Genomic DNA, 18,750 nt, shown 5'->3' with positions numbered 1-18,750 from the left:
CAAAGAAGCACTTAGATCCTAAGATGTTAGTCAACAAAAACTGTTTTTTTAAAAAAATACAAGTGACAAATTTACAATTTAAAAGGCCAGAGTTTAAACTTAAAATGGTTTCAAACTGTAATGTATTTTTGTCTTAAAATATATTTCTATTATTCATCAAGTTAAAAGCTTTACATAATTCTTGATCAGTCTATATCTCATATTATCTATCTACTCTAGCAGGCTATTTCCCTTAAGCTTTATATGTAAAACTTCATATATCATTTTGCATTAAAAATGAATACACTAGGTTACTAAGCAAGAGGAGATTAATCCAGGACATTTACAGAAAGTAACTACAAGAAGTTTGTGAAAAGTTATAAATACCTTTTTCACTGGATGAGTCCACTGATTCCACAGAAACATTTTCAAATGACTTACAACATGGAAAAAGATAAATTTAAAATTAGAGAGGAACACAAATCTTTGCTTCAGAAATTTTTTGCCCCAATTTGTTACTCTAACCTAATTCCTGCTAAAGAATTTCAAGTATTTAAAACTTAAAGGGCCTGAGAAGTCTGTTCAAGCGCCAGAACACTTCATAAGAATTTCACAGCTTTTTACAACAGCAGTTCCCAAGATCCAAGAATGAACAACCTCACTGTTGTTACTAACAGCATTAGTTAACATTAATGAATCCATTCAAAACTTTAAATTTTGCAGATAATACAAATATTAGTCAAGAAGTTAGAGAAGCAATGCAAACAGATTGCTATCTAAACAGAAGACACAGATCTGTCTCTTCCAGTCATCTTTTATCATTTTACTATATGATAAGCATGTCTCCGAAAGTCTATTAGATAGTTTAGTACAAAACTTTCTATGATGATGGAAATGTTTTATATCTGTACTGTCCAATAAAGTAGCTAATAGCTCCAGGTAGCTACTTGAACATTTAATAAGTGGCTAGCACGACTAGGAAGTGAATTTTTAATTTTATTTAACTATTATAATTAAATTTAAAGAACTACATGTGGCTGGTGCTACTTTATTGCATTGTGCTGGAAAACATCATTTACCAAAACTTTGAGATCTTAAACAAATTTAATCGATTTAAGTTGGGCAGTACAGGGTATACAGGGATTCAAAGCAAAAATGATCAAGGAGACCTGGGTCTGAAGTCAAGCTCCATTATTACCTGTATGACACTGGGCTACATATTTTAAATTCACCTAACTTTGTTTGGTCTTCTGTAAAAGAGGGATAAGAACACTACTTTCAAAAGACTGTTTTAAGAATTAAGATGATGTAGGCCTAGCGTACAGCATGGTACATAGTAACCACTATTAAATATATTGCAACAGGCCAGGTATGGTGGCTCATACCTGTAATCCCAGCACTTTGGGAGACTGAGGTGGATGGATCACCTGAGGTCAGGAGCTCAAGGACAGCCTGGCCAACATGGAGAAACTCACCTCTACTAAAATACAAAAATCAGCCAGGTGTGGTAGCGCATGTCTGTGGTCCTAGCTACCTGGGAGGCTGTGGCACAAGAATTGCTTGAATCCAGAAGGTGGAGGTTGCAGTGAGCCGAGATCGTACCACTGCACTCCAGCCCAGGTGAAAGAGTTCTCACTCATTCTCAAAAAATATATATATATTTAATATTATATATATGTAATACATAGTTGCAATATATATATATATTCAAATGAGGCAAATATATACAGAGAGCGAGCCTGCAACTATTAGTTATTTATTTATTTATTTTTGAGACAGAGTCTCACTCTTGTCACCCAGGCTGGAGTGTAGCGCCCACGATCTTGGCTCACTGCAATCTCTGCCTTCCGGGTTCAAGAGATTCTCATGCCTCAGCCTCCCAAGTAGCTGGGACTACAAGTGCCATGTCACCCTTCCTGGCTAATATTTGGAATTTTAGTAGAGACTGGGTTTCGCCACGTTGGCCAGGCTGGTCTCAAACTCCTGGCCTCGGGTGATCCACCCACTTCACCCTCCCAAAGTACTGAGATTACAGGTATGAGCCACCACGCCCAGGCTGCAGCTATTATTTTTAAAGGATATTTTTCAAAACTGTTGGTCAAAGTAATTTTATTATTAGGATTATATATCATCATAGCTTTTTTATTCCAATCTCCAAAACAAATTAAAACCTTCAAAAAAAAAGTACAAAAGAAAAAAAAGAAAAAAGTATTTTTTCCTGTTAAGAATTAGTATCATATGTATGCACAATAAAGGTACAGAAACAGGAAATACGATTCACACCTAAAATTTAAATTGTTCAGTGTCTTGCCACACAGATAAACTGTGTTATCTTCTGAGGTAGTAGCAATAGTTTGAAAAGATAAACTTTAGGAATAATCATGAATAATAGCAAAATATTTAAACATCTTAAAACTTTTCATCATTCGCCTTCATTTGTCAATGGATGGCTTCAGAATCAGTCAAAATTCTTGGCAATATTGTAATACATATAACAAATGCCTTAGATAGTCATTTTAATTTTATATAATTTTAGGAAGGACGTGAAGTTTTTATAATAATATAAGTCCTTGGCAAATTTCCATAATTTGGGATTTTTGTTTTTGTTTTTGTTTCTTTGTGTTTTTTTAGAGACAGAGTCTCACTGGCTAAAGAGCAATGACACAATCACGGCTCACTGCAGCCTTGAACTCCTGGGTTCAAGTGAACCCCCCCACAGCTTCCCTTTCAAGTAGCTGGGACTACAGACTTGTGCCACCACATCTGGCTAATTTTTTGTAGGGACAGGGCCTCAATCATGTTAACCAGGCTGGTTCTGAACTCCTGGCCTCAAGTGATCCTCCCACCATGACCTCTTAAAGTGCTGAGACTATAAGTGTGTGCCACCACACCTGGCTAATTTTTTGTAGGAATAGGGTCTCAATCATGTTAACCAGGATGGTCTTGAACTCCTAGCTTCAAATGATCCTCCCACCTTGGCCTCTTAATGTGCTGGGACTATAGGCATGAGTCACTATACCTGGTCCCAAATATCTGTTGAAATTCTTTTGGATTTGATCTTCCTTAACAGAAAATGATCAACACAGGTCCCTGATGCAGTTTTTTTTTTATGTATTTTGCTTGCATTCAGCAAAAAAGTTTAGTCAATTAAAAATATTACTACCATAAACCTTAAAAGAAACATTATCCATACATTCCTCATATTCTGTTATTTCATAGCAATTTTTCTTTTTTTTTTTGGAGACAGAGTCTCACTCTGTCACCTAGGCTGGACTGCAGTGGTGTGATCTCAGCTCACTGCAACCTCTGCCTCCTGGGTTCAAGCAATTCTCCTGCCTCAGCCTCCCGAGTAACTGGGATTACAGGTGCCCTCCACCACGCCTGGCTATTTTTTGTATTATTAGTAAAGACAGGGCTTCACTATGTTGCCCAGGCTGGTCTCAAACTGCTGACCTCAGGTGATCCGCCCACCTCGGCCTCCCAAAGTGCTGGGATTACAGGTATGAGCCACCACCCCCGGCCTAAGATTAGGCAATAGTTGAAATATGAGGTTAAAAACATTAAAGACTTTGCTTTCACACAAACTTAGCTTACCTTAGTTTCTCGAGAAACAGGCAGTCGCAATAATGAATCATTGCCTACATCTCCCATAAGGAAGTTTGTAAGGCTATCCAGGGAGGTTAAAAAAAGAAAGACAAGTCATTACACTTCTTTGTGACATGGTTTACATTCAACATGTTATCTAAAATAATTTTTTAAAAATAAGAACCTTAGAAATAAACCCCTAGGAATCTGTTCACACAAACCACAGTCACTTGCAAATGGATGTTGCTTCTAAATAGCTATAAAAATACCTTCAAATGCCGGGCGCGGTGGCTCACGCCTGTAATCCCAGCACTTTGGGAGGCCGAGGCGGGCGGATCACAAGGTCAGGAGATCGAGACCACGGTGAAACCCTGTCTCTACTAAAAATACAAAAAATTAGCCAGGCGCGGTGGTGGGCGCCTGTAGTCCCAGCTCCTCAGGAGGCTGAGGCAGGAGAATGGCGTGAACCCGGGAGGCGGAGCTTGCAGTGAGCCGAGATCGCGCCACTGCACTCCAGCCTGGGTGACAGAGCAAGACTCCGTCTCAAAAAAAAAAAAAAAAAAAAAAAACCTTCAAATATAGTAATAAGGCCATACAGAAGGTAGTTTTTCCAAAGTTGTGATATTTAATACCATTTAATACTTCATTTCCCATGTATCTTACTGGATAATGCAACACACTCTCACTAAAACACCTAGGCCCAGCTGCTTTAAATGACAGTCCTCTACTTACATATTTCCAAAGGTAAATGCCAAAGTTTCAATAGAAGAAAACACTTCCTGGAAGACATCGTTTTTGTTTTCTTCATTAACTTCTGTGAAGTTCACAGCTGTAAGGAAAAGTTGGTTACAATAAGGAAAAACATGCTTTAAACTAGATTTATATAGAATCATTTAATCCTTTAAAACTTCATCATTAGTTCAAGAGCATTAGAAGATTCAGAAATTGAAAAGCCTAACATACAAAATGGACATGATGTTCAAATTCTTCATTATGAAATTCATATAAAAGAATCAGCTCGCATAAAAGCAGCATTCCAAACTAACTACTCCATAGATTACATAATTTGACACATCTAAAAACTGACGCTATGTGAAATCAATCAGTGCTGGAGTCACAGAGTCCATGTTATACCACATCTCTCAATTATTAAGAGTGTTCTGTGCTATTTTCTCTTCCTTACTGCTTTCTGGCATTTTAAAATCAGCCAAACACATTGTAGCTCACTGAAGGCAATATGAGGTACATTTTTTAGAATGAATTACCAATAAAGTCATATATATATATATACACATACATATACTTGATACAACATAAAACCTGTAACAAAGCATATCACATTAAAAAAAAAAAAAACCAGTGATTTGGAAAATTAAAATTCCTATTTACTTACAGCCTTATTTCTTATAACAAGCTCTTGGGCTCTGAGGTCCATGTTGACATACAGTTGCCTTTTGTTTACAATAGCGATATCCTAATATTTTGCATTTTGTTAAAGCAAATTATGAAACACAACCGAAAAAGATTTCTTATTTTAACTTCTGTATGCATTCTTGTTAAAAGCACAAACACAGTTTACCAAGACAAAGTCTGAAGGTGGAATTCGCAATTTTTTTAAAGTAACCGGTGCTACTTTGACTGGGTATAAAGAGTAACTGGTTCCCTATATAGCTCCTCCCTAGTATTCTTGCCAATAAAAGGAAGGAAGAGAAATCTTTTGAAGTAGTAGTCATCCTCTGCTTTAAAACAGAGTCGTTTTGAATCTTGGCTGCACATTAGAATTCCCTGGGGAGTTTTGTTAATAAAAACGAAGTCTGGGTCCCACTAATGAAAGATTCAGATTTCATAGGTATGTGGTGAAGAATATATTTTGTCGCAAGCTCTCTCATGTAATTCTAATATGCAACGAGAGTTGGAAAGCAAGAATTCCTAGGTAGGAGTGAATTAAACTTCAAGCCTATAAATTCCACGAAATTGTAACTAAAATTTTATAAGCATAATAAGCCTCTGTAAATTGGCAGGTGGGAGGCTAAGATCCATAACCTTCATCAGATTCTTCGAAATATCACTGATACAAACAAAAAGAAAAAGTTACCATTGCAAATATGGTTCTTAAATAACGGGCATTTAAAAAATATTCTGACTTCACTCTGACCAAGATAGAGAACAGATTATACTTCTACCTGAAACAACTAAAACACACTCAGATAAAACATAAGAAATAGGCTAGGTACAGTGGCTCATGCCTATAATCCCAGGGCTTTGGGAAGCCACGGCAGGAGGATCACTTGCAGCCAAGAGTTCAAGACTGACATTAGTTATAATTGCACCACTGCACTCCAGCCTAGCTAACAGACCAAAACTGTTTCTTATTTAAAAAAAAGATTTCTATACAAAGGGCATTACCAGGGATAAAAAGAGTCACTTACAATTATGAAAGAGTCGATTCATCAAAAGGACATAACAGCCAGGCGCGGTGGCTCATGCCTGTAATCCCAGCACTTTGGGAGGCAGAGGTGGGCAGACTGTCAGAGCTCAAAAGTTCAAGACCAGCCTGGGCAACATGGCGAAACCCCATCTCTACTAAAAATACAAAAAATTAGCCAGGCAATGGTGGCGCATGCCTGTAATCCCAGCTACTGGGGAGGCTGAGGCATTAGAATCGCTTGAACCCAGGAGGCAGAGGTTGCAGTGAGCTGAAATCACATCACTGTGCTCCAGCCTGGGCAACCGAGCAAGGCTCTGTCTCCAAAAAAAAAAAAGGACATAACTCCATATATTTATGTACCTAATAAACAGAGTTTGAAAACACTTTAAAAAACACAACGAAAAACACATAAATTCACAGTTATAACTGGTGATTTCAATAACCCTTCGCAATAACTGACAGAACACGTAGATGGAAAATAAGTAAGCATAGGGATGATTAGAACAACCCTATCTACCACCTTGACAAGACATTTATGACACCCTACCTAACATGTTCTTTTCAAATGCACACTGAAATACCAAGATAGACTATATTACAGGCCATAAAACAAGTCTTGATGAGTTTAAAAGGATTCAAATGAGGCAAAATATTTTTTGTGATAACATGAAATTAAATTAGAAACAACAGAAGGATCTCCGGAAAATCTCCAAATATTTAGAAACTAAATAACACGCTTTTAAATAACCCAGGTGTCAAAGAAGAAAAAAGGAAATTAAAAAGTATTCTGATCCAGCACTTTGGGAGGCTGAGGCAGGAGGATCACCTGAGGTCAGGAGTTCGAGACCAGCCTGGCCAATATGGCGAAATCCTATCTCTATTAAAAGTACAAAATTAGCTGGGGGTGGTGATGCACTCCTGTAATCAATCCCAGCTACCCAGGAGGCTGAGGCAGGAGACTGCAGTGGGCCGAAATCACACCACTGCACACCAGCCTGGGTGACAGGGCAAGATTCCATCTCAAAAAATTAAAAAAAGGGATTTTGCAGAATAAAAATGAAAAAACAACATATCAAAATTCGTGAAAGGGGGGACCAGGAGATATAGGTAGAATGAAAACAATTTCACAGGAGTATGATGCATATGTCAGAATTTTCAAATGGTACAATTGTTTATTATACAATCATACCTCAATAAAGCTGTTTATAAAAATACATTGTAAAGTAGACTTTAAATAGTAATTTATAACATAATATCATCAACAATGTAAATCCTACTTGTATTCCCTAACTTTAACCTGCTAAAAAAAATAGTTTATAACACTATCCAAAATTGTATAATTATTCTTACTTTCTTATATTTTTTTATCACACTAAACATGACGGGGAGATTAAAAAATAATAATTGTAACAACCGCTGAGTAGTGAAAAGAATAATTATTGAATCAATTCAACATTTGAACCATCTTATCTTCATCCCTACTTGAGTGAAGTTATAGCCACCTAATGAAAATTCCTATTCCTAATGCCTTTGCCTGACTTCAAAACAACCCTATATTTCTAATATCTAACCTAATTATCTTTTTTGCTCCTGCTCAGTGTTTCAAAGAAAAGTCTTTGGCTCCTTTCCAATAATAAATATTCCTACTCTTTCCTACATTCCCCAAAACCCTATACCAACTTTACTCCTCCCTCAGTTTCATTATCTCCTATCCAACTGACGTTTTTTCTTATGCTACTAACATACTCAAATCTTTCCTATGTGAAAAAAATGTTCATTTTACCATATTTCTCCTTAAAGTTACCATTCAATCCATTTACCGTTTCTTCACTACTGAACTGCTATAAACAGGCCATGCCATGGCCTATATTGCCTTTCTTCCCAAGTTAACATTACATTCAAGATTTGGCTTTACACCCACTTTAATGGTTATCAGAGACTGGAAAACTTTTTCTATAAAGGACCAGGTAGTAAATATTTTACATTTTTCAGACCATACAGTCTGTTGCAACTACTCAATTCTGTTGAAAGGGGCCATAGATGATACATAAATGAATAAGACTAACTGTGTTCCAATAAAGTTTTATTTACAAAAACAGGCAGCTGGCCAGATTTGGCCCACCAGCCTGTTTGCCAGCCCCTGGTAAAGAGGATGGGTTCTGAAGTCAGTCTGCCTAAGTTAAATCCTAACTCTCTCTCTTACAATGTTACATAACTTCACCCCTCTGTAACTCAGTTTCCTAATTTATAAAATGGGGATAATTACATACTTCAAGAACTGTTGTGAAGATTAAATGAACTTAGAACAGAGCCTGTTACATAGATGTTCAAAAATGTTAGCTATTATTATCATATAATAACATAAAACACTGTCAACAATAACCTCCTATCAGTCAAAATTAGAGGTCTTTTTTCTTATAAGTCTTCAAGTCTTCAAGCTACTAAACCTTTTTGCAAGTTTCAACAACACTACCACTTAATATATATGCAAAACTTGGACAAACGTCTCTCTATGCCTCAGTTTCCATATCTGCAAAATGAGAGGTGATATAAAAGTAATATAAGGCTTTGGAGTTTCAGCCCTGAGTTTAAATCTGGTTTCTACTACTTTATGTGTTAGTCTGGATACATTACCTAACTTCAATTTCCTCATCAGCAAAATAGCATATTATTGAGAGGAATGACTGAGAAAACAAGTGTGAAGCACCCAGAGTACAGTGCTTGGATTCAGTAAACACAAGCTCTCTTCCTCTGTTCAATATCCATCTGTAGACAATCTGTACTTCATAGAGCTTTCTCTACTTAGCCTCTATAGTTCTTTCTTTATATACACTATCCCTACAGAATCCCATCCACTTCCATACCTTTGAGGGAACAAATTCCTAAACTACCTGTCTAGTTTTAACCTCCGAGCTCAATTTGCATTTCTAATAGGCTGATATATTTCTTCTCCTACTTTCCACCTGCTATTTTCCATACAATCCTTAGCTCATTAGCTTCACTTTCAAAAATGCCTCTAAAATATTTTTTCCTCCTTTCCATCCCCATTTGCCACTGATTTAATTTAAAAGCCCATGTTTTACCTCTAGTCTGAACTATTTAGCAACCTAACTGGTGTCTCTGTCTCCACTCCATCCCCTCTATTAATAGTACTTCAAAAGCTCATTAAAATGTTGCTTAAGGTTTAAATAATTGCCTCCCTTGAGTTCCCTATTAAATCACAATACAAAGCCCTAAGAAACATTTAGTATCTCTTCAAGAAATCACATGAATAGCTTTCATTCATACAACCTATCAGAGCAGCAACTTTCAAATGTTTTTTACCACAACCTTGGGAAAAAATACATATTGTATCATGACTGAGAATTCTATACACATATAATAATAATAATCAGTTATATAACATCTATAACATTTCTGACACATACTTAAGTTTTATATAATAAGTGTTGCTTCTGATTTTTCTTTTCTATTCTCTTTCATTTTTAAAAAATGCTGGTCACAATCCACTAACTTGATGTCATGAGTCAGAGTCCACAGTTCAAAAACCATCAATTAAAAGATACAATGGAAGAAAAGCATGAAAAGGGGGGGAAAAAAGAATAAAATACACAGGGAAAAAAACAAAAAAGCTACAAGACCTACCTAATGAAAACTTTAAGTTGCTTCCAAGGAACACAAAAGACAACTTGAAGAAATAAAGTACATATTATATTCTTGGATAGAAATACTAAATATGTATATTTTCCTTAATTTAATCTATAAATTTAAAAAAAGTAGGTATTTTTTGGAACCAAACAGCCAATTCAAAAATCTTCATGGAAAAAATAAAATTCTAAACAAGCTATCCCTACCATATATTAAAATGTCACAAAAACTACAATAAAAACAGAATGGTCTGGGCATACAACTGAACAAATCAATGAAACAGAATAAGGTCCAGAAATAGATATATGTGAGAATGTAGTGTATTTATGATAAAGATGACACCTCAAATTAGTGGCAAAAAGATGAATTACCTGCTAAACTTACCAGACGCTTAGATACTTTACAATGCTTCTGAAGACTTAACTTCAACAAATGAAACCATGAAACATCAGAAGAAAAAACATTCAAGAATTCTACTATAATCTCAGAGCAGAGAAGTCTTTCCTGATACTTAAAACCCAGAAACCATAAAAAACACTGAAAAATGTTAATGCAAAAATAAAAGAGAAAAATCAAGTAAAAAAAATTTTCAACATTAATCAAAGACTAAAGGCTAATTTTACTTACACAGAGTTTCTACAAATCAATAATAAAAGAAGACCTACCAGCAAAAGAAAAACAGATAAAAGGTCAATTAACATAAAAGGATGTAAACATGGTATTGAAACAAATGAAAAGATATTCAATTGCACTCAAAATGAGGGAAATGCAAATCAAACCTAGACTGATACCACTTTTCACTATCACACTGGATAACAGAGCTTTGTAACCAGGTCTGTTGGCAAAGGTACAGGAAATCAGCCTCTTCAGCACTGCTATCAGAAGGGCAGAACCTATACTGAGGGTATCTGGTAATATCAAAAAATATAAACACACATGCTTGCTGATTCAGCAATTATTCATCTAGGAATTTGCATGACTATTTATTGAAGCATTGTTTGTAATAGAAAAAAAACTGGAAATGATCCAAACATCCATCAGTAGTTAACTGGTTAAATAAATTATAGTACATCAATATAAGGGATTACCATACAGCTTTGAAGAAACAAATAGTAACAAAAGAATGAGGAAACCCTTTCCGTGCAGGTAACCAGGACAATGAACAAGGAGCAGAACGCTACCATCTGTGTAAAAAGAAGGTTAAAAAAGAGAACACATCCGTGTATGTGTATATCTATATCTCTGAAAAAACACACAAGAGACCAATAAAGGTTGTCGTTTATCTAGGTAAAGGAATGAGTGACTAACGGTCAAAGGCAACAAAGAAACCTCATCGTTCAATACCCTTTTATACCATTTGCATTCCGTGTGAACTGCCTATTAATAAAATCAAGTTTTCAAAACAGAAGTATAAGGCTTCTACAATCTTGAAGGCATAATTAAGACTTATTTTTCTTTTTTGTTTACCAATTTTTAAATATAGGGTAAAATGCAGAACATAAAAAACCTAAATTAAGGGTTATTTTCATTTATATTAGAAATAAGATTGACCAAAATAACTGAAAATAATGAAAACAAATAGTACATAATAAATTACTGAGTTCTGAAGATACCTTTATCTCCTTTAAAAACAGGCTGTATCTCTCTTACCATATTGCAAATATTTTGTCAGACTTAATTTCCTGCTTGGAAACAGGAGGACACACAGGAAATGCAAATCACTACTAGAATGAATGGGAAAAAAACTAAAGATTTTTCTTTTAAAAGTTATTAGAAGGTAAACTCCACATTTAAAATAAAAAATATGGGTAAAGATTCCTTTTTCTCACTTCTTATACAGAGGAAGCAGACACACTTCATGCATTCAAACCTGTGGTAATACAAATACGATTACACATCCCTGATTCTAAAGTTATTCTGTATTTTTTTCTATTGTTTGGTAGATTTGAAAAAATGCATTTCATACTTAAGGTCTCTAAAGTTAATCATATACCTAAGTCACTGCTGTTTTTTAAACATACACAGAGTTAAAATTAAATGATGGGGCCAGGCGAGGTGGCTCATGCCTATAATCCCAGCACTTTCCATGGCCAAGGCAGGCGGATCACCTGAGGTCAAGAGTTTGAGACTCGCCTGGCCAACATGGTAAAACCTCATCTAAAAATACAAAAAATACAAAAATTAGCCGGGTGTGATGGCACATATCTGTAATCCCAGCTACTCGGGAGGCGGAGGCAGGAGAATTGCTTGAACCCAGGAGGCGGATGCTGCAGTGAGCTGAAATCATGCCACTGCACTCCAGCCTGTGTAACAGAGTGAGACACTGTCTCAAAATAAACACTCAATGATGGACCCCGTGTGGGGGCTCATGCCTGTAATCCCAGAATTTTAGAGGCCAAGGTGGGAGGATTGCTTGAGGCCAGGAGTTCAGGATCAGCCTGGGCAACATAGCTAGATCTTGTCCCTGTGAAAAATTTTAGAAATTTAAAAATCAGCTAGGAGAGTGACAGCTCACATCTGTAGTCCCAGCTAACTGAGATGCTGAGGTGAGAGGATTGCTTGCGTTCAGGAGTTTAAGGTTACAGTGAGCTATGAACATGCTACTGCACTACAGCCTGGGCAACAGAGTGAGATGCCATCTCTTAAACAAACAAAAAGACTGAAACCTTAACTAATATAAAGGATCCCCATATTCCAGACAGCTTTCTGTCCCAGAAACTTTTCCTTTCTGAAATAGCTACTACTGTACATTTATAGGTTTTAAAGCACTTAGACTGGCTGGCACTGAACAGATACTCAAAATGGTTTCTACCTACTCTCTGCCTTTCCAGGTTTTGAAAACTAAATTGCCATTAAATGAAATAATTAATTAAGTTGATTTGACCTCAATTATTCAAGTCGCTGAATATTTTTCAATTGGAGTATCAATGATATTTTTAAATGGCCTCAAAATAAGAGTTGGGGCAGGGAAAGAAGTTTTATTATAAACCATACAAATTTAACACAAAGAAAACACAATTATTTAAAGTGTTCTAGTCTCATGGAGTCCTACTGAAACAGAAGTAGTTTCCCAACAACAAAATAATCTTCCCCTTTTAAATGTCATCCAGCACAGAAGTAAAAGAGTAACAATAATCCCAAGTGTAAAGATAGTAATAGTGGAAAATAATATTCAGAAAATTACTTTTCCTCAAAGACAAAAAGATCTTCAAGGTATCTGAAACAGCACTCTCTTCAAGTTTGTTTCTGGAATGTGGACACCAACTATACACAGGCGCACTCCTTCCCCAGGACATCCTGACCGCACACAATAGCTACTGACAACAATTGAACTAGGTTGCTATTTCCAAGCATGGAAATTTTACTATCTATAGACGCAAATTTCCCTATCTAAGTAAAGTTAAATGGTACTTGTAAACAATCTATTTAGAAACAAATTTGGTTACTAAGCACATTTTTGAAAGTCAGGACAGAAGAAGCTATTCATGTTTCCCATTTAAAATCATCTACGTTTTTTTCAGTGTTTGAAATACAGCAAAAAGGAAACCACACAAACATGATAAATCTATGTCAAAAAGTGCTGGGTGGGGTGGTTTCCTTAAGCATGTGAACTATATTTTGTAGACAAGGTTTTTATTTTCTTTTCCTGCTTCATCCATTGACGCATGCCCTTTAGCCTCTCCGAATATGATCCTGTTCACCAATCTCATCATGTTCTTCTCACCCAGAGTTCTTGTATCGCAGCCCCATTCCCACCCAGCCCAGTCCAGTTAATGCCTACTTGACCTTTGACTCAGGACAGGCAATCCCTTTCCCCAAAAGGAGAGTTTCCTTTCCTCATTCAGCCTAGAGTGAGTTCCTCACTCTGTGCTCCCATGGTGCCTAGGCCTACCTCTATCACAGAATTGATCACAGGATTGCTGTTACCTTGTCTGTCTCTGACTGCTACATCACTGCTACCTAAAGGTCACTTTTTGTAGTTTTATTACTTTGAATCCATTTACCTTATCGGTGGCATTTAACACTGATAATAACTTCTTAAAACCCTACACTTTTAAAATTCCATGTCACCTCCTTGTAGGTCCAACTCCCTACCTGTTAGGTGTTTCTCCAATTCCTCTATATCTTCTCTCTCTCCCTGGGATCTCACATCAGTCCTCTACTTACTCTGTATACTCATTTGATGTCATCCTTTTCCACTACCTATACATCAACAATTCCCAAGTCCACATCTTTAACACCGAACTTCTCTATAACCACTAACATTCAACCTGTGTCGTTCTGTCAAACTGACATTCATTCCCTCTTATATAACAAATCACATTTGACCACTACCACACCCAGCTTAAGCCCTCAGCTTCAACCCTCATCTAGCCCATTATTCCTAACAATCTCCTAATTAATTTCCCTGCCTCCTGTCTCATTTCTTCTCAAATACTCACTTCGCTCTCAATCTTTCTTTTATATACCGCAACCCAGAATAATTTTCACAATTTTGAGTGGCAAGTCATTTCATCAGAGGATAATGGTCCAACTCTTCATGCTAAGTTTTAGCATCTATATGCTATAGATACACACACACACCCATACATATATATGATAAACTTATTTTATAATTTTAATTTCATTTTCACATTTTAAAATAAGGTCCCAATTAAGCCTTCTTTTTCTGCATTTGATTCCCTCTTTTAAGTAGTCACTAGAGATTACCACTTTCCAACACCAATTGTCCTCACATAACAAAGACTTCTTATACACTAATCACCTCGAAAGAGCATGCACTCATTCACAAAAAACCCAAATTGTTTGGTTTAAGTTAGTCTTTTTAAAGTATTTGCTGCTAAATAAAGTTAGTTTTTAAAAGGAAGAAAGCTTTAGGTGTGACTTGGAATATTTCAATATCAAAGTATATATAACTCCTTATTGACATACATCATACAAATGCAATGAGAGGAATTGGCTATATAGTCATTATAAACTAAAATATATCACTTGGCTCCTTTTTGCCCACAGCAACCCACTTTGACTATATCTTCTTACCTTTCACTTTTGCAGTGAGCATTTCTGCAGCATTTTGAAGATCAACAGAATTGAGGTTCTGATGTTTATTCATTATAGACTTTAAAACACGGAGCAGTTCCTCTAGACGTATATGAATAACTTCTTTAAAACAGTCTTTAAAAAGAAAAAAAATAATTTATTTCCAGAGCAAAGTTCCACAAATCTAAACTACAAAACATCATCTGAAGCACATTTCAAGTAGAAGCCTTGGTTACACAATTTTTGCCTACTATACGTTCATTTCTATCTTCACTGTTGCAATTACATACAATTTAAAAAGCCTTCAGAAAATCCTTAGTCATTTTAATTCATTAAGGATTTCAAAGGCTCTCAGTTATGGTCAATTTAAGTACTACATTTTTCAGTTTTAATATGTGCTCCAGACTTCCCTTGAGCCAACTTTATAAGGTAAGTTTTCCTTGTCTTATACTTTTACTATCATATATTTATTTAACATATCCAGTAACTCAGGCATATAAAGATCATCATCTAACCTACACATTTTTAAAATTATGATATAATTTACCTATGATAAAATGTACAGACCTTTAATGAGTTTTTGTGCTTTTTAGAAAAACTGAATTAGTTGCCAATGATGAAAAATTGAGGGATCATTACACAAATTCTAGATTTTGCCTACTCCTGAAAAATCAAAATCTTTTACACTCAGGGCCACATTCCTCCTCGGCCACAGTAGCTGGAACAGAGCAGTGCTGCTCTCTTAGATAGATGAGTTTCTTCTCAGTGCCCATTCATTTTCTCCCAGCCTACTCCACTCATTTACATCATTCTAGGTCAGAGAGATGCAGTTTTATTACCCCTTAAATAAGATGACTATATATCATTCAAACCAAAATACTTTTGCTAGTGGAAAGGGGGATGCTACTCACAGTCATGCTAGCACAACAATCACATTCTACGATCTTCATCCCAAGTAAATCAGAAAGTATAATCACCCTACCTTTAACCCCTGAAGTAATCCTCAAAAGTCTGACAAGACAACTACTTTAAGTACAGTACTCTTACATAATTTTCCTTTCTGTAAACTTACACAGCATTGGTGTTTAATAAGAGTTAATATCTATTAAGCACTTACTATGTGCTAGGCACTATTAAAAACAAAAGGATATTATTTCATTCAATGTAATACTGAATACTGTGATGGGTCATACTCATTATGACCCACGTATGTATATACACATATTTCTGTATCAAGTCATCTATATTATTTATATAAGTATATATTTTTATACATATTTATATCTTTTATATACATTTCTGTATGACTACATATAGAAATATTTATGTGTATATATTTAAACATATATACACATATGTACATATATACATACAAATGTATGTGCACATATGTATGCATGTATAAATACATTCATGAAAATGTACACATAAAATATGTATGTCTATATAAATATCTATATGTAAAAATATATATATATATATATTTCTTTGTTAGTTGAGAGGGCCTAAAAGAAATGACAGTAGCAACAAGCACACCTAGCACCCAGATCTTGGTTTCTAATACTATTCTCCAATGAAAGCAACCAGGTCTCCTTAGAGAAATAGCTGATTCTAGGACCGGGGTAGAAATGTTCAAGATAAGTAACAAGCATCTTGTAATGCCAGAAAGGAAGGAAGAACTTTATAAAAAAAAAAACTAAAACAAACAACAAAAAAACACCCTACAGTGAGGAGGGCATGTCAAAGGTGCACAGGAACCAACTGAAAGTTTCCAATAGCCAAAGCTGGAACTATGTGAGCAACAAATAAAGTAATATTGGATTATAACCTAAAGTACATAACAAATGTTCATGAGTCCATACTGACATAAATGATTGAATACATTAGTAAACAGGGGAAAAGAAACAAATCTCTAGTGTAAAAGAACTGTAAAAAATGTGTGCAAATACTTTGCTCTCAAGAAGGTGAAACATAACTCTCTTACATATGACCTATGTGGACTAACTTCTTCAAAAGAGTGTAGTATGGAAAAGAGGACAAAAAGAGTAACTTGACAGTGGAGAAACTTGACAAACACTACTGAAGACAGGTGACCAAGGTCAACATCAACAGCGACAAATCATGTTCAAGGTAAATATCCTTGATGTAAAGTGATGAAAACAACACTTTACATCTGTAATCTTCCTCCCAATATCCCATAACCCCGGTCTAATGAGGAGAAAAATGTCAGGCAAATTCTAATCAAGGGCCATCCTACAGAACACCTAATCAGTATTCCTTAAAATAAAAATGACGAAAGTTTGAGAAGCTTACAGCCAAGGAAGACCTAAGGAGAAACAATTAAATGTAATATGATAGGATCCTGGAAGATAATAAAGAGTATTACAGGAAATCTATGGAAATCTGAATATAGACACTAGTTAATAATAATGCATCATTATTACTGGTTATCAAACACTGGCTCTATAACTCTAAGAGATGTAAGATGTTAATACAGTGTACAGACTATATGGGAACTTTGTATTATTATCTCAATTTTTCTGTTATCTAAAACTGTTCTAAAAAATAAAATCTATTTCTAAAATGAAATACAAGTAAGTAAAATATTTTAGGAAATTTATGTGTTGTTGAAATTTTCCCCATAAACATAATTTTAAAGCTTGATATACAATTTTTGTAATTCTTAGGGAAAATGTGAATATGCAGTTTAAATAACTGTCTTAATTTAATAAGTATCATTATTTTCTCTTTTTTATAACTAGTAATGTTAGTTTGGTAGGTTTACTTAGTTGAGGCAATACAGTATAGTGGTTGAAAAGCAGAGTCTCTGAAACCAGACTGCCTGACTGAATTCTAACTCCATGGCTGAGAAACCTTGGGTGAGTTACTTAGCCCCTCTGTGCCTCAGTTTCCTCACCTATAAAAAGAAGGTAAGGTAGCTAGTTCACAGAGTTATTGGGTTAAATGAATTAAAACACACAAAGCACTTAGAACAGTGGCTGGAACACAGTAGGCCCTTCATAAATGTTTGCAACTATTTTTAGTTGGTGAAAAAGTAAGTAATCGCAGATTTGGCCACTAAAAAAAATTATATATATGTATACATAGCCAAAACCTCAATTACTTTTGCACCAACGTAATATTTTATGCAGCAGTAGAAATAGGTTAATGATATAGGTTAGCTCTGAAATGAAATCTAGTAGATATGAAATAAAGGAAACTTCTGGGAAAATAATATAATTTGAATAGGTGTAAAAAAATCATAAAATCTTCCTTTTTTTTTTTTTTTTGGCTTTTATTTTGTTTTTTTAGTTGAAGTCTCGCTCTGTTGCCTGGGCTAGAGTGCCACGATGCAATCTTGGCTCAATGCAACCTCCGCCTCCCAGGTTCAAGCAATTCTTCTGCCTCAGCCTCCCAAGTAGCTGGGATTACTGGTGCCTGCCACCACACCCGCCCGATTTTTTTTGTATTTAGTAGAGACAAGGTTTCACTATGTTGGTCAGGCTGGTCTCGAACTCCTGACCTCAGGTGATCCACCGGCCTTGGCCTCCCAAAGTGCTGGGATTACAGGCATGAGCCACTGCGCCCAGCCTATGGAACCTTCCTGATACGCTATTTTTTCCCCAGTTTTGTACAGCTAAATCTCTTATTTGGCACATATATAACTAACTAAAGCTGGTGTATGCTAGTACTTCTGCTGACTTAATCAAAACCAAGGTGGAGAGATTCTCATCACAGAGAGTTACACTGCCCTCTTTTTGAAACCTAATAAATGTTTTTTGTTTTTTTGTTTTGTTTTGTTTTGTTTTTGAGACAGAGTCTCGCTCTGTCGCCCAGGCTGGAGTGCAGAGGCGTGATCTCAGCTCACTGCAAGCTCCGCCTCCCGGGTTCCCACCATTCTCCTGCCTCAGCCTCCCGAGTAGCTGGGAATACAGGCGCCCGCCACCTCGCCCGGCTAGTTTTTTGTATTTTTTTAGTAGAAACGGGGTTTCACCGTGTTAGCCAGGATGGTCTCGATCTTCTGACCTCGTGATCCGCCCGTCTCGGCCTCCCAAAGTGCTGGAATTACA

General features: G+C 35.9%; 1 protein-coding gene across 4 annotated transcripts in view; it reads right to left on the bottom strand.

Moving 5' to 3' along the window:
* The window catches only part of ARHGAP29 (Rho GTPase activating protein 29), a 65,021-nt gene that overhangs the window by 32,250 nt on the left and 14,021 nt on the right, over window positions 1–18,750 (bottom strand). For all 4 annotated transcript variants that reach the window (XM_073008562.1, XM_007977903.3, XM_007977904.3 and 1 more), the window contains 4 exons: window positions 14,681–14,815; window positions 4,297–4,393; window positions 3,574–3,646; window positions 367–415 (listed from right to left, as the gene is read on the bottom strand). In XM_073008562.1, coding sequence (XP_072864663.1) covers window positions 367–415; window positions 3,574–3,646; window positions 4,297–4,393; window positions 14,681–14,815 — 354 coding nt within the window. The remainder of the gene's footprint in view (window positions 1–366; window positions 416–3,573; window positions 3,647–4,296; window positions 4,394–14,680; window positions 14,816–18,750) is intronic.

Source organism: Chlorocebus sabaeus, chromosome 20, assembly GCF_047675955.1.
Source record: "Chlorocebus sabaeus isolate Y175 chromosome 20, mChlSab1.0.hap1, whole genome shotgun sequence".
Classification (NCBI taxonomy): Eukaryota; Metazoa; Chordata; class Mammalia; order Primates; family Cercopithecidae; genus Chlorocebus; species Chlorocebus sabaeus.
Note: the sequence above shows the minus strand (reverse complement) of the source record. Positions and strands in the feature narration are given on the sequence as shown.